Raw genomic sequence first — 19,123 nt, 5'->3', positions numbered from 1 at the left:
GTAATTTTGATGATGAAATATAAATAAAAAAAATACATTTCAGGTGCAAAAATAGGCTAAAGCCATAAAAATAATTGACTAATAAATGTAAAAACATTAGTACATTTTCCTAACCCGGACACGAATATGCCCATTCAACTATTTCGCCATCTGTTGACTAGTAGAATCACTACAATGAAACAAAGCAATTTGACATATTGAGACGAAAATGCAATATCAAAACGCAAACTCCAAGAGAATGGCACAAAGAATAATATTCTCGCACAAAAACCCATAAAATATTACTGTTTCTAAGTTAAATATGAATCTAATTTGATAATAATGAGTGTTGATAAAGGCAAAGGGCCGGTTTTCGACCCTGGCGTATGTCGGTGCTGCGGCTCCATGAAGCGATGCCGTTTGTTGAACGTCGAATATCAGTGCATGGGGCAAAAGGAAGTCTATGCTGATATGATCATGGATTGTTTTGGGCTATTGGTAAGAAAATACTTGAATTGTATGAGAATATTATAGTTTAATATGCATATCCATACAATTACGTTATGGATACTAATGGTTTACATTTGAGTTTAGTTTTGTTTATAAATAGCCGGGTCGACACAGAGTGAGCATACGCGCGAGGCAACTTCCTCACGCACAATACGGCCAGTATAGACGTGCCTCGGCCGAGGTGGCGTACTCGGGCGAGGAAAAGACGCGCGCCGCCTCCGCCGAGACACGTCTACACTGGCCGTATTGTGCGTGAGGAAATTGCCTGGCGCGTATGCTCGCTCTGTGTGGACCCAGCTAATAAATAATTGCGAAGAGAAGGGAATATAAAAAAAATTACGTTGTGACCTCCTATGTTACAGTCCAACCAATAATAACATTTTTAACTATCAATTCAGATAGCTAAAATAGTGAAAGATTTGAATACAACTAAAATGATCCACATTGAACTCATATTGGTCATTATTAATCTAGAGACACTTGAAATGTACTCACACATCCAAAACACACTCCAAAATAAATAGAAATAAAATGTTTACCGATTCTAAGATAATATTGCATTATAGAACACATCTACACTTACAGTTTTCTCCACACAGTCCAGGATAAAATAAAAAGTCCCTTATTTATAAAACAGCAAATACATGAAATATGACAGTGATGGATAACATAAGTTTATTAAAAAACTAAATTTGTCTGTAGATGTCACATTTAGATGACAAGCCATCAGCTCGGCTGGTCTGTGCAACATGTGTTGGTCGTCTAAGAGAGGCTGCCGCATTTCGAGCACAGGTGCTTCGCTGCGAGGCTGCGTTCCTTCAGCTGCGGATGTGTGAGACAGAGGCTGCAGGTAGTTATATTTTTATCAATCATCTTTCTTTTTCACTACATCACTTGGCAGGACCAGAAAAAATCATGCTTGCGGATTCTTGGACAACAGCTTTTTTCAAATCTATTTCTTTTTTTAAGAATGGTGTTTAGTGACAACGTCACTCCTGTAATGAGATCTACAGAATTACCTACACTAGGTACTGCATTATTTTTATACTGAAAATTGCATGTATCAACATAGGTATAAACCTGAATCTACAAAATATAAAAATAATCTGAATATAAAAAAATATTTTAGTTTTTCGTTGACTTGCATAACATTTAAATGTACATCTGGTCTAGCCTAGTGCGGGGACTCCTGGAAACTCTGTTGTTAACCTAGTTATGCACCAACTCCTAAAAACAACTGCTGTATACTTTTTCTGTGTCCTTTTTTGTGCAATAAACATATTTTTATCTTTATTTCTTTATCTTTTCATCATCCTGGTCACTCTGACAAAAGCCATGCCATGATGATGTTATAAGAACCCATGTTAGTAGACTTGTAAAATGTCATATCACTCCCCAGCGCCTCGCCTCGTTGCGGACATATTCCATCAAAATATGGTGGACATCTACTTAATTACACTCTGGGCAGTTTGGTGACACAGCAGAATTTTTTTGATGGACACACACACACACACACACACTCCACAACAACCAATGTGGCAATTACCATTTTTTTAGTGTCTGGTCTGAAATTCGTTTTGCTTCTTTTTGCTCTAGTTTCGGCCGGCTCTGGTTTCGGTAAAAAATCCGGTTTCGGTCAGAGACTAGCTCACACATATCATCGTATTATGGCTTAGTTTCAGTGGTTGATAGGGCCCGCGTGCGGGGTGCGGGAGATCTCCATAAACCATGCCATAGGGCTCGCATTCGGGGAACTGTTTTCATTGGTTGATATGGCTCGTTTGCGGGGTGCGGGAGATTTCCAAAACGCATGCCATTATGAGTTTCAATAGTCGTTATACCATCTTACCGCCTGCGGGGAGTCACCCGCATGCTGTATATCGACCGAGTTATCGACCAATGAAACCGAGCCATCAAGCTGTTAAGGGGAAAAATTTGTCCTGCATTGGGATACTCCCATTCGGACTTACGTTTTTTTGAGTGTGAAAATAAATAATGAAAATACTCATAGATAGGTCACATACCTACTATGGGCCGATTGTTATTGTCGTTTTTTTTTCGCGGATTTTGATAAAATTGTTAAGTTTGAAAGAGCATTTCGGAACGAATGAAATTTATACAGAAGTCACTCAAAAAAACGTTACTTATTTTACAGTACATATGGTGCTACTTTACCGCACTAGGGCGAAAATTTGCATATTACGTTACTGTGTCGAACATTTAAAGGGTCATATGTACTGTAAAACGTTGTACGATACATGTGCGAATAGGTAATTCGCAACTCGTGTTTTAATTTATCGCCACTCGTTTCGAATCTCCTATTTTTCGCACTTGTATCGTAATGTACTATTATCAATGTAACACCAAAATAACGTATTTTGCGTTATTTCTGTATTAAACAAGTTTTTCTTTTAATTTAACGCATACACGTAAACATACATTTAATGTGCAGTAAAAGTGTCTAATGGGGGTCGGACAAAAAGTGCGGATGACGTCAAACCACTTATAGGATGATTTCAAATAGTATTTTTGATTTTCATAAACAATTATCACTTATCATTTATCAACCTCTTTATTAAACGATATCGCCACTTGAAATGAGTAAGTACGTTTTTGACTGACACATTGTCAATCAGATGAACAATAAATTGACTTCGTTATTGTTTATCTATTGTATCTTCACGATTATATTTAGCTAAAATTTATATTTACTAATGTATAAGAAAACGCTCTAAAATGTCATCTTTACTCGAATATTGTAGCAATCCCACAGACTTGTTCTAACTAATTTCAAATAATTATACCTTATGGTAACAAGTTTCGTGAAATTTATTTTATTCACTACATCACCCTACCACCTGTATTATTAATTCCATGGATTTATTTACGATTATTTTGTTACTTCATTAATACTACTTTGTTACTACATGTCACACGGAAGTTTAAATACAAACTCAAACATCATCCTGTGTGCAAGATTACGTCATTTTTACGTCATCCGCACTTTTTGTCCGACCCCTGCTAATGACTAATGACTTAATAAAACGCAATTGTTTTTTGTATGACAATCAAACCATCATAATAAAATAATAATAATAATAATTCAGCCTATACACGTCCCACTGCTGGGCACAGGCCTCCTCTCATGCGCGAGAGGGCTCGGGCTATAGTCCCCACGCTAGCCCAATGCGGATTGGGGACTTCACATACACCTTTGAATTTCTTCGCAGATGTATGCAGGTTTCCTCACGATGTTTCCCTTCACCGAAAAGCTAGTGGTAAATATCAAATGATATTTCGTACATAAGTTCCGAAAAACTCATTTGAACCCACGACCTCCGGATTGAAAGTCGGACGTCATATCCACTCGGCCACCACCGCTTCCATCAACCAACCATCATAATATTAAATTAATTTAAACAAGCAGAAACGTCTGCGAACGATGCTATTAATGCAGAAGCCGTGAGTTCAAGTCTTACCCACGGCAGTAATTTTACCACTTTTAAATGTATTCTCACCTTAATATTGTCATAGAGAACTAAGAAGTACATAGATTTGAGATTTGATATCAAAACGCTTATTATTTTCGTAGTCGGAACTCTATTTTCAACTCCTACGCTTACTCTGGTTATAAAATTAGCTGAAAATCGTTGTGCATTAGACTTTTTGTTTGCCGCGATATCTATTGTCGAGTAGCAGTACTGAGAGTTCCGCTACTTGACGCTAGATGTAGACTACGAAAATAATAGTATTTTTGGTAACATAACCGTTGTATGCAGTGAGCACTTTTGGTCTTCTTAATTCTCTTTGGTATTGTACAGACAAGCAAGCGCGCCTAGACGCGTCAGCCATGCTGGAAGTGGAGATCAAGCCGGAGCCGCCGGACGAGCCCGGGGCCTCCCCGCGCGGCCCCGACCACCTGGACGACCGGGATCATGACCTTGATCTTAACGAGCATATGGATGAACCAGAGCAACGTAAGTGTTTTGATCTGATATATAAATATTATATTTATTACCTAAACCACATATTCAAATGTATCGTTTTTCCTCCAGCGGAGCGCGCGGAATGCGAGTCCCCAGCGGACTCGGACGACATGCCGCTGCGGCGGCGCAACACTCGCGCGAGCAACGGCCGGCGTCCGCCCCTCGACCAACCGCCCGGTATGTACACATAATTAAATAATCATTTATTTCAGGCATTTACAACTAAATGGACGGACACTAAAATAGAATCGTGTATTGTATAGTCGTTAGATTTGTAGCTGGCCCCGAGCAGCTTATCCTTTGTCTATCGTTAACTAAAACCGCGCGTGCTACTACCTGCAAAAAAAGGGTCGTATAATTCTAATTGGCACCTGAGCGCGGGCTAGTCCAACGCTCAAAGAACCAGTGTAGATGCGCTCTCCGATAACACGCCTTTGTTGCGCATATCGAGGACACATGTTAGACTGGTTCGGTAGCGTTCGACGACGACAACCACACAAGAAATCGCAAATTATATTTCCATTTGTTCATTTTGAATCGTATTTCAATTACCATAGGAGTTGTAATTCAATAAGGGGGCGTCCATAAATTACGTGAGATGATTAAAGGGGGGATGGGGTCGAGTCAAATCTCATCTAATCTCACGTTGGGGAGAGGGGGGGTCTCGACAAATATCACGCAATTTATTCTCTGATTGAAACAAAAAAAAATTATACTATTTTGGTCCATTTAATCCAAATTGTATGTACATGCTTAAACTAGTCGTAAATAAAAGCACGAACCAAATTGTTTTTTCTTTTTACAATAAACAATCCAATGCGTTTACGTAATAAACCCACATTCTGAAAAATCTCACGTGAGATTGGGGGACGGGGGAGGGGGTTGAATAAAATCTCACGACATCTCACCAAGGGGGGAGGGAGGGTCAGAAAATTGAAAAAAACACCTCAGGTAATTTATGGACGCCCCCTAACCGGTTGAAGTGACCGGACCCTTTTTTTGCAGGTAGTGGCACGCGCGGTTTTAGTTAACAATAGACAAAGGATTAGCTGCTCGGGGCCAGCTACAAGTCTAACGACTATACAATACACGATTCTATTTTAGTGTCCGACAGAAATGTCAGTTTCGGATTCGGCAGGTTTCGGCATAAAATCATTTATCAGCCGAAAGTTCGATTTTGGCTAAAAAACCACCGAACCTTTCGGTCGCGATGTTTAAGCCGAATGCGCGATTTTGGCCCAAAGACTGCCGAATATTTCAGCCGCGCGCATTCTTACAACATTATAGCATAGAGAAATAAGTAAGCATAGAGTGCTCACTCGTCGACGTGTTGCCTCCCTGTCATACTTGCATCTGAATCTACAAGTGCAACAGAGAGGCAACACGTCGAACGTGGTTTGCGGTAGGCCCTCAGTTTTCTTACCAAAACGCTTATTATTTTCGTAGTCGACATCTAGCGTCGAGTAGCGGATTTACCAGTACAGTAGTACACACTTGATAAGGCGCGTCGTGAATCTTCGTTCGCGCAGAAAGAAAATACGGCTCCGAAAATTAACGAAAGAAAACTTAAAACTTACAATCAACCGTAAGATCACAGCGCAAGGTCTATAGTACACTACAGGTGTTAGTTCCGTCTCACTCGCACGAGCCACGTCTCTCTGCAATTACAATATGGCGGCTGACTAACATGCGATGCGGTGCGCGCCAACATAGCGACGGCTAGTGACCAATAGCAAACCCGGAAAAAGACGCGCGCTGCGTGGAGCGTGATGATTGGCCAACACCATTTCGCGCGCTTTTAAAACTCATCTTCTGCGCAGGTACATCGACGCGCCTTATCAAGTGTGTACTACTGTACTGCTAGTTGACAATAGATGTCGCGACGAACGAAAACTCTAATGCTCAACAATTTTCAGCTAATATTATAATCGGATTAACCGGAACTATATTTTCGTCTTCTTCGGCTTGTAATATAGTTGTAAATTGTTGAGTAATATATATAATACACTTTTCGTCAGTTGCGACACTTGTGACATCTCGTGTCTGCTAGCAGTACTAATAAATCCGCTACTTGACGCTAGATGTCGACTACGAAAACAATAAGCGTTATGGTAAGAAAACTGATGTATGAAGTAAGCACTCCATGCTTACTTATTTCTCTATGAGTGCAGGTAGTCACGCCTGAAAATATCGATACGAAAATGTGCCAAAAATATGTATAAACTATATTTGGCACTTTTTTCGAATGATATTTTCAGACGTGACCGTACCTATTTTCGGTAATATCCGCCCGAGTTTCGGTTTAGACATGCTTCAGCCGAAGGTTCGGTTTCGACCGAAACTAGAAGAAAACCAAACCTTCGGTTTCGGTAAAAAATCCGGTTTCGGTAGGACACTATTCTATTTTTATAACAGGAGTACCGAACCAGAGGGGAGAGGACGAGAAAGCAAGAAAAACGCTATAAATCTTCTTGAATGTTTTTTTACCACGATTAAATAAAACGACCAAAAGGGTTATTCAGGTATCCCTCGAACAAAAAACTACCTATACCTAGAGGTTTTGGGCGCGTTGTCTGCACTCTGGAAGAGTGATACTCGCATCTTGCAAGCGTTTGATATCGAAAACATATCATCATGATATAAGCAAAAATACCAAGGTATAGGTACGAAAACTGCCATAAAAACATGTAATCCTAATGAGGATATACCTAAAGACACAAAAAAATATAATATCTAAGCAAATAAGACTCCTAAAATTCAGTGAAAAACATTAGAAATTCATTGAAGTAAGCCAAAAGAGGACACAGAAGAAAGAAGAGCGATAATAACGTGTTCTTTTCTTTGTAGGTCTGGACCAAGACCGCAGAATGAGCGCAGAAGACGAGGCCGAGCTAAAGAAACACCGCGCTAATATAAAGATCCTTCTAGAATGCTCTAATGCCACCCCCATACGCTGTTTCAGCGGTTTTGGATACAAATGCTGCTATTGTACGGAAATATACACAAACCCTAATGATTTAAAAACGCATACATTGACAAAACATGATGTGAAAACACGAAAAGTATTAATGCAAAGGAATTTGCTTTTTGCGTTCCTTGTGAGATTAGATATAACTGGGTTAAAGTGTATGTTGTGCCGTGCAGGAATGGACAAGCTGAACGATTTAATAGAACATTTAAAATTAAAACATGAGAAGAAATTACATACAGATGTGAAGAGTCATATACTTCCGTTCAAGTTTGATGATGGCTTAAAATGTGTTGTGTGCGCAAAGATTTTTACTAAATTTAGAAGTTTACAAGAACATATGAACGTTCATTTTAGAAATTACATTTGTGATGTTTGCGAAACGGGATATCCGAATAAAAGAATGTTAGTCCAGCATTATAATATGCATAAAACTGGTGTTTTTAATTGCGAATATTGTACAAAAAGCTTTAATACAGAGCAGAAAAAGAAGCTACACGAACGCTTCGTACATATATACGCCAATTCTAACTTTTTAAACAAATGCGGCATATGCAAAGAGCGTTTCAAATGTTATAGGACTAAAGAACATCATATGCTTGCGATACATGGAGTTTCAAGCGCTGTTAAATGTCAAGCGTGCGAAAAGACGTTTAAAAATCAAAGACTGCTAACCATACACGTGCAAAGAGATCATTTAATGCAGCGACCCCATAAATGCACAATCTGTGACATGTCGTTTTTCGAAAAACAGGAATTAAAGAACCATTCAGTGAAGCATACGGGGAGTAGGGAGTTTCGATGTGAGATATGTTCGAAGGAGTTTGGGAGGAGGAAGACGCTGCGGGAGCACATGAGGGTTCACGAGGAGAGGAGGTTCAGGTGCGAGGAGTGCGGGGTGGGGTTCGTGCAGCGGTGTAGCTGGAGGGGACATATGAGGGTGAAGCATAGTGTGGTGTGCTAGGGTATCTAGATAAGGTAAGGAGCTAAGCATTTCATTCATGAGGAGATTTTGATTAGAGTCCACGAATAGTGTTTTTGGCATCATATCAGTGAAAGAATAAGGACCAAAGTCAAATGGCAGTAAATTTACTGTGGCTACAAAGTTTATTTGATAATCCACCTCTATTTCGAACTTGGTTCAATGATTTGGATGAGTTCAACTTGTTCATCGGTAAAGTGGCGGTGCAAGAAAAAAAAACATGTCAGGTTTTTATTTTATTTTGATATATTCATTTTTTAATTTAATAGTGTAGAACTATAATAGTTCAGTAACTAGTTATTTTACATATAAAGAAATCGTCTAGATCTAGAAAAGTTGACTAAGTTACTTTTTATTAAATATAACGCACCTATATTCTTGTTCAAATACCTTGTCTTTTTAGGGTTCCATACCCAAAGGGTCAAACGGGACTCTATTACTGAGACTTCACTGTCCGTCCGTCCGTCCGTCCGTCTGTCACCAGGCTGTATCTCATGAACCGTGATAACTAGACAGTTGACATTTTCACAGATGATGTATTTCTGTTGCCGCTATAAAAACAAATACTAAAAACAAAATAAAATAAATATTTAAGGGGGGCTCCCATACAACAAACATATTTTTTTTGCCGTTTTTATAAATAATGGTACGGAACCCTTCGTGCGCGAGTCCGACTCGCACTTGCTCGGTTTTTAAATAAAAATTACTAATATGTAATGTTTTTTATAGACCCAATCTTAACATGTTTTCTCCTTGTTCCAGCGCTCCCCATGTCCAAAGTCCAGCAGCTGATGCGCGAACGCGACCCATCATACATGATCGACACGAACGTCGTCACCGTCGTCGAGAACTCCTTCATCTGCCCGTTCAAGTGTCGCCACAACCACCTGTTGTGCTACTACTGCGGCGCCAACTTCTCCGACCCGACCGGTCTCCGGCACCACACCATCTCCGAACACCATCCGAAGAAATTCAAAGTCATCGAACATAAGAAAATGATCAAAATGGATTTGACGAGGATCGACTGTAGATTGTGTACTGAGAAGATCAGTGATTTAGAAGAATTTAAACGGCATATAACAATGGTGCATAATAAGAAATATTATTTTAACGCGAAAGACTTGATCTTACCGTTTAGATTGACTTTGAACGAACAGCAATGTGCGTTGTGTGATGAAGTGTTTCCGTATTTTCACGCTTTGAACAAACATATGAACAAGCATTTTAGTAATTACGTGTGTGAGACGTGCGGGTTGGGGTTTGTGGATAAGGGCAGGTTCGTGATGCATCAGCAGAGACATGAAGAGGGGGATTTTCCTTGTGAGACTTGCGGGAAGATTTTTAAAGCGCAGTATAACAGGTAAGTGTGTAGATTTTTTTGATAAAAGTGACCAAAAGTACCATTTAACCCTTTAATGGGTAAACTTTTTGACCCGGGTATGTCTTTAAACTACGTCCAAAAGAGAGGTATGGGCAATGTGAATGTGATCTCGCCTTGTGTGGTAGGGCACAGCACAGCGGATGTCATTCCAGATCTAGAGCAGAGCCCAACTGGGGAAGTACCTCCACCTTACAGAAAACCGCAGCCAAATAACACTTGACCCTACTCATAGTGTTGTGTTCCTGACGGTGAGTAAGGTTGCCAGAGCTCAACGAGGGGGGTGGGGTTAGGGTCGGCAAAGCGCATGTAACTCCTCTGGAGTTGCAGCTGTACATAGGCTACGGAGACTGCTTACCATCAGGTATGCTTGTTTGCTACCGACGTAGTATAAAAAAAAAACTTCCATTTTATGTGGCACAAATGATTTTAAACTTCATTTTAAAATGACATGGTACAATTTTCCGTAATTTCTGATACTCGTCTTCTTGTTAAAGGGTTAAAGTTCAATTTTATCCAAGTAAAATAAAATAGTACATTACGATACAAGTGCGAAAAATAGGAAATTCGAAACGAGTGGCGATAAATTAAAACACGACCGAAGGGAGTGTTTTAAATCGACACGAGTTGCGAATTACCTATTCGCACATGTATCGTACAACGTTTTACAGTACATATGGCCCTTTAAATGTTCGACACAGTAACGTAATATGCTACTTCTCGCACTAGTGCTATAAAGTAGCCCCATATGTACTGTAAACTAACTTTTTGTTATAACAAAACAGTTTCTCGTTAAGCTGACCACAATTAGCAATTTTTTAAAACATCGTAAAGGGTTTATTGACCGAGCGTTAGCGAAGGTCTACGTTTCAGCTTGGGCAAAAAATGCCTTCGTATGTCCGGATTTTCTCCTTTGCAGGTCTCATTTCGTAATCGATTAGGCGGATCCACACTCGGCCGAGGCACGTATACACTGGTAGTTTTGTGTGTGAGGAAATTGCCTCGCGCGTATGCTCGCTCTGTGTGGACCCACTAAAATTTTGTAAGATTTTTTCTGCCATTTCGATTTTTTAAAATTTTCAACATGGTGTAAATTGGCGTAAAGAACTTAAGCTTAAGACTATTGAGTTCGCTGTGATAATGATTTACCGAAGTAAGCATTTTTTTAAGCTCATCGGTCTACCGCTTAGAGCCACTAGTTTACTGAAATAAATAAATATTATAGGACATTATTACACAAATTGACTAAGTCCCACAGTAAGCTCAATAAGGCTTGTGTTGTGGGTACTTAGACAACGATATATATAATATATAAATATTTATGAATACTTAAATACCTAGAAACCATCCATGACCCAGGAACAAATATCCGTGCTCATCACACAAATAAATTCCCTTACCAGGATTTTAACGCAGGCCCTATAGATAGCAAAGTACTGGGTTGATGTGGTTATTGGTAGGACCAAGTAGTGAATAAATTATTTTCACTCCTTGCTTCTGCCAATGGAATGTTTCCCATTTTTTTCACTTTTGTTTTCATTATATTTAGTATGTAAATGAACTAACATAGTCTTCTTAAATTTTTTAAGTTTCACTAGTTTGAAATAAACAATTTTTATTTTTTTTAATTTACTTTTAGCAACCGCCAGCAATCTTGTTATTAACATAATAAGCGATTCGAATGCAGTATTATTATTGTAATAAAAACAATTTGTAATAATAGCAATTTAGAAATTTTATGTCACAAACGATTAGGAATAAATTTTCACGGATAAAAGCTATATATTGTTGCAAAAACTAGTTATTTAGCTGTACTGCTAATAAATAAATAAATATTATAGGACATTATTACACAAATTGACTAAGTCCCACAGTAAGCTCAATAAGGCTTGTGTTGAGGGTACTTAGACAACGATATATATATAATATATAAATACTTAAATACATAGAAAACACCCATGACTCAGGAACAAATATCCATGCTCATCACACGAATAATGCCCTTACCAGGATTTGAACCCGGGACCATCAGCTTCGTAGGCAGGGTCACTACCCACTAGGCCAAACCGGTCGCTAATACAAAATAATCAACAGCTTTGAATGATTCACGGTTAGTTTCACTAGACTTAAATCGACCGGGATATAAACGGTGATTACCTTTTATATTGTTTTTATTGAGCTCCCGATATTTCGACGCAGTTACATGCATCTTGTTCACGGGTAACTGGAGATAGCGGGTGGGTGTCCAAGTTGTGTAACAATATAAAAGGTAATCACGGTTTATATCCCGAAAATCAAAACAATTTTTGTCTACTAGTTTGACGACCGGTTTGGCCTAGTGGGTAGTGACCCTGCCTACGAAGCTGATGGTCCCGGGTTCAAATCCTGGTAAGGGCATTTATTCGTGTGATGAGCATGGATATTTGTTCCTGAGTCATGGGTGTTTTGTATGTATTTAAGTATTTATAAATATTTATATATTATATATATCGTTGTCTAAGTACCCTCAATACAAGCCTTATTGAGCTTACTGTGGGACTTAGTCAATTTGTGTAATAATGTCCTATAATATTTATTAGTAAAGTGACGTCACGCTCACTCCCCCTCCCCCATGTCACATTTTCTGTATCCCCCCCCCCCCCCCACCCCCCCCCCCCCTAAACGTGTGACGTAATTAATGAATGGCCCCTGACTACCTATAACTTTCAAGGGACCTCCACATCGACCGGGTGCACAACAAGCGAGGCCGCGTGTTCTGCCCCAAGTGCGACGTGAAACTGATGTCGTACACGCAAAAGCTGAAACACTTGGTGGAGGTGCACGGCGACGCACCGCTGTCGTTCCCCTGTTCGTTGTGCGAACGCGTTTTTGGCACTAGACGAACGCTCACCATACACAGGCGGAAGGATCATTTGAAAGACTACAGGTATAGTATACTGCAAATTGATAATTAATAACGTACTCATTGTTGCGATTTTTCGACTCCCACATCATCCTGCGAAGAAAACTGGGACGTTTTTCGGATGTCTATTTTTACAAGCTTTTTCGGCGTGCAATAGAGTTCAGGGATCGGAACCGGTTTTTTGCAAAAACATCGATATAACCATATATTTCGGTTTATTTTATACTCAAAATGTAGGACTCAGTTGTGTTTTTAGATAACGACTTCGTATTATTAGATTGCCCGATTAGGAATGATATAATTAACAAAGAACGAAAAAATACCGTTTTCGTTCCCATACAAAAAATACCGGTTTCCGATCCCTGATAGAGTTAGCAGGTGGGTCAATGTACGAAAATCTACCTGGAAAGCTTTACTATAGGTAAAAAACTTAAGTACCTGTTGTATGTAGTTGTGACGTGTTCGAATAGACAATACATGTTTAACAGACACACGCAAACAAAACAAATGTCTATTCGAACACGTCACAACTACACACAACAGGTGATTTACTTAAGTTTTTTACCTATACCCAATTGATAATATTTAGTTTATTCTTTAATTCATAAATACATATCTAATATCTTGACGACCGGTTTGGCCTAGTGGGTAGTGACCCTGCCTACGAAGCTGATGGTCCCGGGTTCAAATCCTGGTAAGGGCATTTATTCGTGTGATGAGCATGGATATTTGTTCCTGAGTCATGGGTGTTTTCTATGTATTTAAGTATTTATAAATATTTGTATATTATATATATCGTTGTCTAAGTACCCTCAACACAAGCCTTATTGAGCTTACTGTGGGACTTGGTCAATTTGTGTAATAATGTCCTATAATATTTATTTATTTAATAAATATTTTGTCCCCAGGTATGAATGCCAATTCTGCGGTCAGAAGTTCTTCACCCGTTTCGCCCTGAACAACCACATGCCCACTCACACGCGAGAACGCAACTTCAAGTGTAAAGTGTGCGAGAAGACTTACCCCAGACTGAAGACACTTAAAGACCATATGAGAATTCATACGAACGACCGGAGGTATAGGTGCCATGTGTGTGGACAGGCCTTTATTCAGAATTGTAGTTTGAAGGGGCATATGAAGAGCCAACATTCGGAATTTGGGTAATGTTTTTATAATTTGTCAAACCAATTTTGTAGGTTACGCGGCAGACGTGAAACTTTTTACCACCTTTTTCTACTGACAATGTGCCAAAATTATTTTCACCACACCAACTGGTAAAGGCCCTCTTGATTGTTCTTTTTTTTAATAACGATAAGCAAGCGTTTGACCACGATCTCACCTGATGGTAAGTGATGATGCGGTCTACGGTGGAACTTACCTATGAGATACCTATTTACCCTAGCCTTGAAGAGACCCAGATTGTACTCATGCGGAAACAGACTCGGGCAGGGCATTCCACTCCTTGGCAGTTCGCATAAGAAATGTTGAAGCAAAACTAATGGGAATGTTGCATTTTATCCACATGTGGGCAAAGTAATCAGATACAAATTTTGAGTTGTTGCCTTATGTTAGCTAGTAGAATTGACTTTTAAATGATGACTTTGAATGATAATTTTATTATTACATCCATTTGGATTTGATTTAATTTGAATATTTTTGTATTTCATAGTTAATAGTTTCTTCGCGTTGGTGTGGTGAAAAATTTTGTGTCACTCGGAGGCAAAGTTTGTTTAACCCTCGTGCCTTGAAACCCTCGCAACGCTCAAGATTCCATTTCTCGAACCAATCGCTATGCTCGTGGTTCAATTTTGGAATCTTTCGCTTTCGGGTTGGGTATCAATATTAGAGCGGTTAAACAGCAACTTTGCTCCCTTGCAAAACAAATAACTAAATTTTGTCATACCAATTTACTACCCAATGGTTCTGTTTAACTCGAAGTTTTGTGTGACGTAATTAATGGATAACGCCTATTAGGAAAGTACCCTATTTTACGGGTTTACTCTCATGTCTCCATTGTCAGCTCTAATCATGCTTCAGCAGTAATAAATTAAAATGAAATTAACCAATATATATAATGGGGCCGCTACAAAGTGAATAAGTTTTTATAGAAAATCCTCCCATATAAAAAAAAAAAAAAAAACAATGTAAAAAATATTTAAATTAGTTTTAAGTTCGCCTGTACAGATTTGAATATTTTTTAGTGTACCTACTATTTAAAAAAACTTAAACATTTGAACCGACTTCAAACAAAAAGGCTTTGATTTCGGTTTGAATGTTTTTTTATACGCTGAACGTATGTACGATTAACCCTTTGACCGCTATAGACGTCAATACACGCGCGCCGGCGCCGCTAACATTCCAATATCAGTTGCATTATAGACTGAGATAGAAATTCAGAATTCCTTCTATTTTTGATGGTGAGAAGCAAAAGATGTAACAAGTTGCTAAGAGATCTTTTCCGGGGTTTTGCACATCGCTGAATCTAAAAATCCCTATTAGCACTTCGACATATTACTCCTTGTGCCTGAAATCCAAGATGGCGGCTAAATGAGTAAAAAGTTGAAATGGCTGAGAATCTGTTATTTTTTAAATATTTCTGGTGAAGTCTTTGTTCGTTTTAATTAATTAAGAGGACATCCCAAGTAATAAATAAAAGGTTTTACAGAAATTCATTTAGTCGTTTTTAATTTACGGCAATGCAAAATCAACTCCTAAACTTGATTTTTTTTCAATGTTTAAAAAAAATGCTTGACCAGTGAGTGCAGATATGGTAACATGTTATATATTTGTTATCTACTCAAGACGCACTTTCATTTGATACCCCACATGGTATGCTTATATATATTTTTTTTTTGGCGGCCATCTTGAATTTGAGGAAACTATTGATAATTCGAAGTGCTAATAGCAATTTTCGGATTCAGCGATTGCCAAAACCCTGAAATAACTCGCTTATCAACTTGTTACATCATTTGCTTCTCACAACCACAATTTTGAATTTCTATCCCAGTCTATTACGACAAGGTTCATGACGCGGTGCACACGATAGACTTGGCGTTCATAAGGTTAACTGGACGTTTAATAGTACATTGTGCAACGAAGGGGAAAATATTGCAAGCGAGGTCAGGCTGGAGTGCATTAAAGACTCGAGCTTGCAAAATTTTTACCGCCGGAGTTACGCACAATGTTTTTCATCACTCTTGCGAAGAAACAGCTACATTTTAAGCAAAATAATTCTTAAATACGGTGACGTTTCAAACATCCGTCCGCTAGCCACGATTGAAAATTGTGTAAAAATAATTTAAACAGCTATGAAATTAATCAAATTAAATATTTTTTAACATAAACAATAAAAATAAGTTATAAACGTCAGTATTTTAAAAGTAAAACTCGTTTATACCTACTTGGTTCGTATGAATTAGTGACACAATTTAAAAAAAAAGGTGTAGCTCCCTCGGGAACAATACATGCCTTTGTCCACCTGTATACCTGCATCAAATAAGATCTTTTTCGAGGAAGTGTGATGAAAACAAATAAACATACCTATTTATTAGATTTTTTGTCAACCGTACATACATGCTCATGTTTATATTAAACATATTTATAAAGCGTTATTGTTTCTTTTAAGCCTTTAAATAATAAAAACCCTAGTAGAGGCATCAAAATCCTAAATTTCCTTGGCGAAGTCGCCCACGAGGAACCTGAAAGATTTTAACCACGCATGTCTGAGGCCAAAAGAAGGAAAAAAAATGTGATATGAGTTTAAGTCAATTTCACATAAACAAAAAAAAATCTTTTTTTTCGATGTCTTGTATTGGTACAGTCAGCATCAATAGTAACGGACGAAACAACGCACCAAAAGTATCTGATATACCTGATAACTTTTTCAAATATAGATAAATCTTTGATATTCACGTTCAGAAATATATCTTTTACAGTCTTAATTGTTCTACATATAGAACCATCACTTTTTGTACGGCTGTTAGAGAATGGTAGATACTTTTGACACCTTGTTTGATCCGTTACATTTGATGTTGACTGTACATGAAATGTAAACGCTATTTGTAAAACCGGCGGCTCTCGTTTCGGAGGCCAAGATTCTTTTTGGATCGCTGAGCCAAAGCAGTTAGTTATTTGTAAAACCGTAACTAAAAAAGAATTTGAACTTTTTTTTGTAAAACCTATTTTTTACAAAGTGTTACTTGTCACTTTTTGACATCTATCAATAAGGATATTTGGACTAGGTTCCATTGAGGCAGAATCGCCATCAAAAAGGCGTTTTGCACTAAGTTTACAATAATGTTTTTTTTTTTTAAAGTGGCTTTACTCTGAAATTAGGCGCAAACCAAAAAAGTTTATTTAGGGCATTTTAGTCTTTAAATATGATCAGGAATATACTGTTAAAATCTCTCGCAATGCTCACGGGCACCTTGTATAGAACGCATAAAGGCCGGTCCAGACGTGATGATCAAATCGACCGATTTGAACAAAAAAAAATTGGGGTTAATCTCATCTATGTGAGTACCCTGTACCTGAAATCGCGAGAAATAATTTGACTGTTTCATACATATTGCTGGACTGATGTTGAAATTTCCTATGGGAGAGTCCATTTTTTTCGTAATTTCGGGGTTGGTCCCATAGTAAAGTTTTTCAGTATGCTTAATTGCTTTACGTTCAGATATTCCTCCCGCTAACGCTTCGTCTGTGGTATGAGCTTCCTGCCGAGGTTTTCCCGAGGGGCTACAGTATGGGGTTCTTCAAAAAAGAAAGTGTACAGGTATTTAAAGGGTCGGCAACGCGCATGTAATGCCTCTGGTGTTGCAGGCGTCCATAGGCTACGGTGACTGCTTACCATCAAGCGGGCCGTATGCTTGTTTGCCACCGACGTGGTATAAAAAAAAAAAGATACGTACTTACTGTATAATATACAAATACTTCAATACATCCATGACTCGTGAATAACTATCTGTGCCCAACACAAATAAATGCCCTTACCGGGATTCGAATCCAGGACCATCGGCTTCATAGGCAAGGTCACTACCCACTAGGCCAGACGGTCGTCCGAAATTCATCCAATTTAAATTTCTTGCAAATAAATATACTATTTTAGGTATAATTAATGTTTGGGTATTAAAAAACTCCATAAATACTAAACATCTTTATTAACCATCTCTATTCACAAAAGATACTCGTAAATAAAATAAATAACTATGTTACAAAATAAATTATTTTAAAATACTTTGGGTTTTATTATCATTAAAATAATATTAGAGATTCTATAACTGCAAGTGATTGTTAGATACACGATTTTAATACATTTAATACTAAAAATGTAGTAATTGATGCCTTTAACCTTTTAACCGCTTATACATACTTCGTTTTTACAAGCTTTTATTTTTAACATTAGAAAGAAGGAAAGCTATCATAACGACTTTTGATTAAAATTTATATTTGAAAAAAAGTCACAGCAAACATGTCAATTATAAAATAGACCTACAGATTTTTCTAGCACGAACAAGGCAACGCAAGAGACTTCCATCCGATATTTAGTTTATCGATATATTGTATTATCGATATCTTATAACTGTCATAATAATGACTTATCAAATGTGGCATGTTTGGAAATAAATGAACTAGAATTACGAACTTATTAATTTATTAATAATTTACCTACCTACTTTATATTTAAAAGAAAATCCATGACACGCAAATATACCGAGATTGGCATCAAAATGGCCATCGCACAATAAAACCACCATACAGGTTTTTTTTACATATTTTCTGTCAAACTGCTTCGAGTCTTAGAATCCACTTTTATTGACTAAAAGATTTTTCAACTTCCACTTATGTAATGGGAGTATACCGGATGCCATACGAATAAATAAAATAAATAAGCGGAAATATGGAAAATTATTAAGGTTGAAGTGTTACTCATCGATAACAGGATTGTTCGATGTTTTTCTTTTGTCAAGCACTAACAACATGACGTTCGTGCTAGGAAAATCTCTAGGTATAATTACAAAACATATACGATTATTTACATACTTTTGTTTTCATAAGTAATATAAACTAATGTTTAAAGAAAAGACGTCAAGATTGTTTACCTTTTTTCTAATTCTAAAAAAACGAACTATACATAGAATTTTTCATTAAGCATGTTCGTGTCGCCACCGATACGTAACGAAGGTACACGAAGTTTTGTCTTATTTACCAGACTGCGACGAAATGAGCTGGATATTGTATGTCTTATATATCGGACTACGGCGGTTAAAAGGTTAATATTTATGAATAATAAATGCTATGATTTTAAAGATTCATTGTTGTATAAGATGTGTAAAATCTAAGAAAGTTATTACGCCTCTGGTTTGACAGCTGAAGTTGAGGTATACGAGGGCTGGTAAAACCCGACAGACTTTAAACA

The 19,123-nt window shown here is 37.8% G+C and overlaps 1 protein-coding gene across 3 annotated transcripts; it reads left to right on the top strand.

Annotated features, from left to right (window-relative positions):
• Window positions 1-8: 8 nt before the first annotated feature.
• Window positions 9-14,170, top strand: LOC133531374 (zinc finger protein 816-like). Of its 3 annotated transcripts, XM_061869570.1 has the most exons (7): window positions 53-477; window positions 1,192-1,339; window positions 4,311-4,466; window positions 4,545-4,652; window positions 9,188-9,785; window positions 12,514-12,729; window positions 13,614-14,170. In XM_061869570.1, exons 1-7 carry the CDS (start codon window positions 322-324, stop codon window positions 13,867-13,869), a joined length of 1,638 nt encoding a protein of 545 aa, XP_061725554.1. In that variant the 5' UTR covers window positions 53-321; the 3' UTR covers window positions 13,870-14,170. The 3 variants fall into 3 exon arrangements, with proteins under 3 accessions (XP_061725553.1, XP_061725551.1, XP_061725554.1); XM_061869569.1 differs by lacking the exons at window positions 12,514-12,729; window positions 13,614-14,170 and adding an exon at window positions 7,323-8,421 and having other exon boundaries at window positions 9-477; window positions 9,188-9,326; XM_061869567.1 differs by lacking the exons at window positions 9,188-9,785; window positions 12,514-12,729; window positions 13,614-14,170 and adding an exon at window positions 7,323-8,494 and having other exon boundaries at window positions 9-477.
• Window positions 14,171-19,123: the final 4,953 nt, after the last annotated feature.

The sequence above is a fragment of the Cydia pomonella genome, chromosome 25, assembly GCF_033807575.1.
Source record: "Cydia pomonella isolate Wapato2018A chromosome 25, ilCydPomo1, whole genome shotgun sequence".
NCBI classification, from domain to species: domain Eukaryota; kingdom Metazoa; phylum Arthropoda; class Insecta; order Lepidoptera; family Tortricidae; genus Cydia; species Cydia pomonella.
The sequence above is the reverse complement of the archived record's forward strand: the minus strand, read 5'-3'. Positions and strand labels throughout refer to the sequence as shown.

Coding starts and splice junctions, on each gene's coding strand:
- LOC133531374 (XM_061869569.1), top strand. CDS start 322: ATGAGTGTTGATAAAGGCAAAGGGCCGGTTTTCGACCCTGGCGTATGT. Junction 478..1,191: donor TGGATTGTTTTGGGCTATTG/GTAAGAAAATAC, acceptor ATTTGTCTGTAG/ATGTCACATTTAGATGACAA. Junction 4,467..4,544: donor TATGGATGAACCAGAGCAAC/GTAAGTGTTTTG, acceptor TTTTTCCTCCAG/CGGAGCGCGCGGAATGCGAG.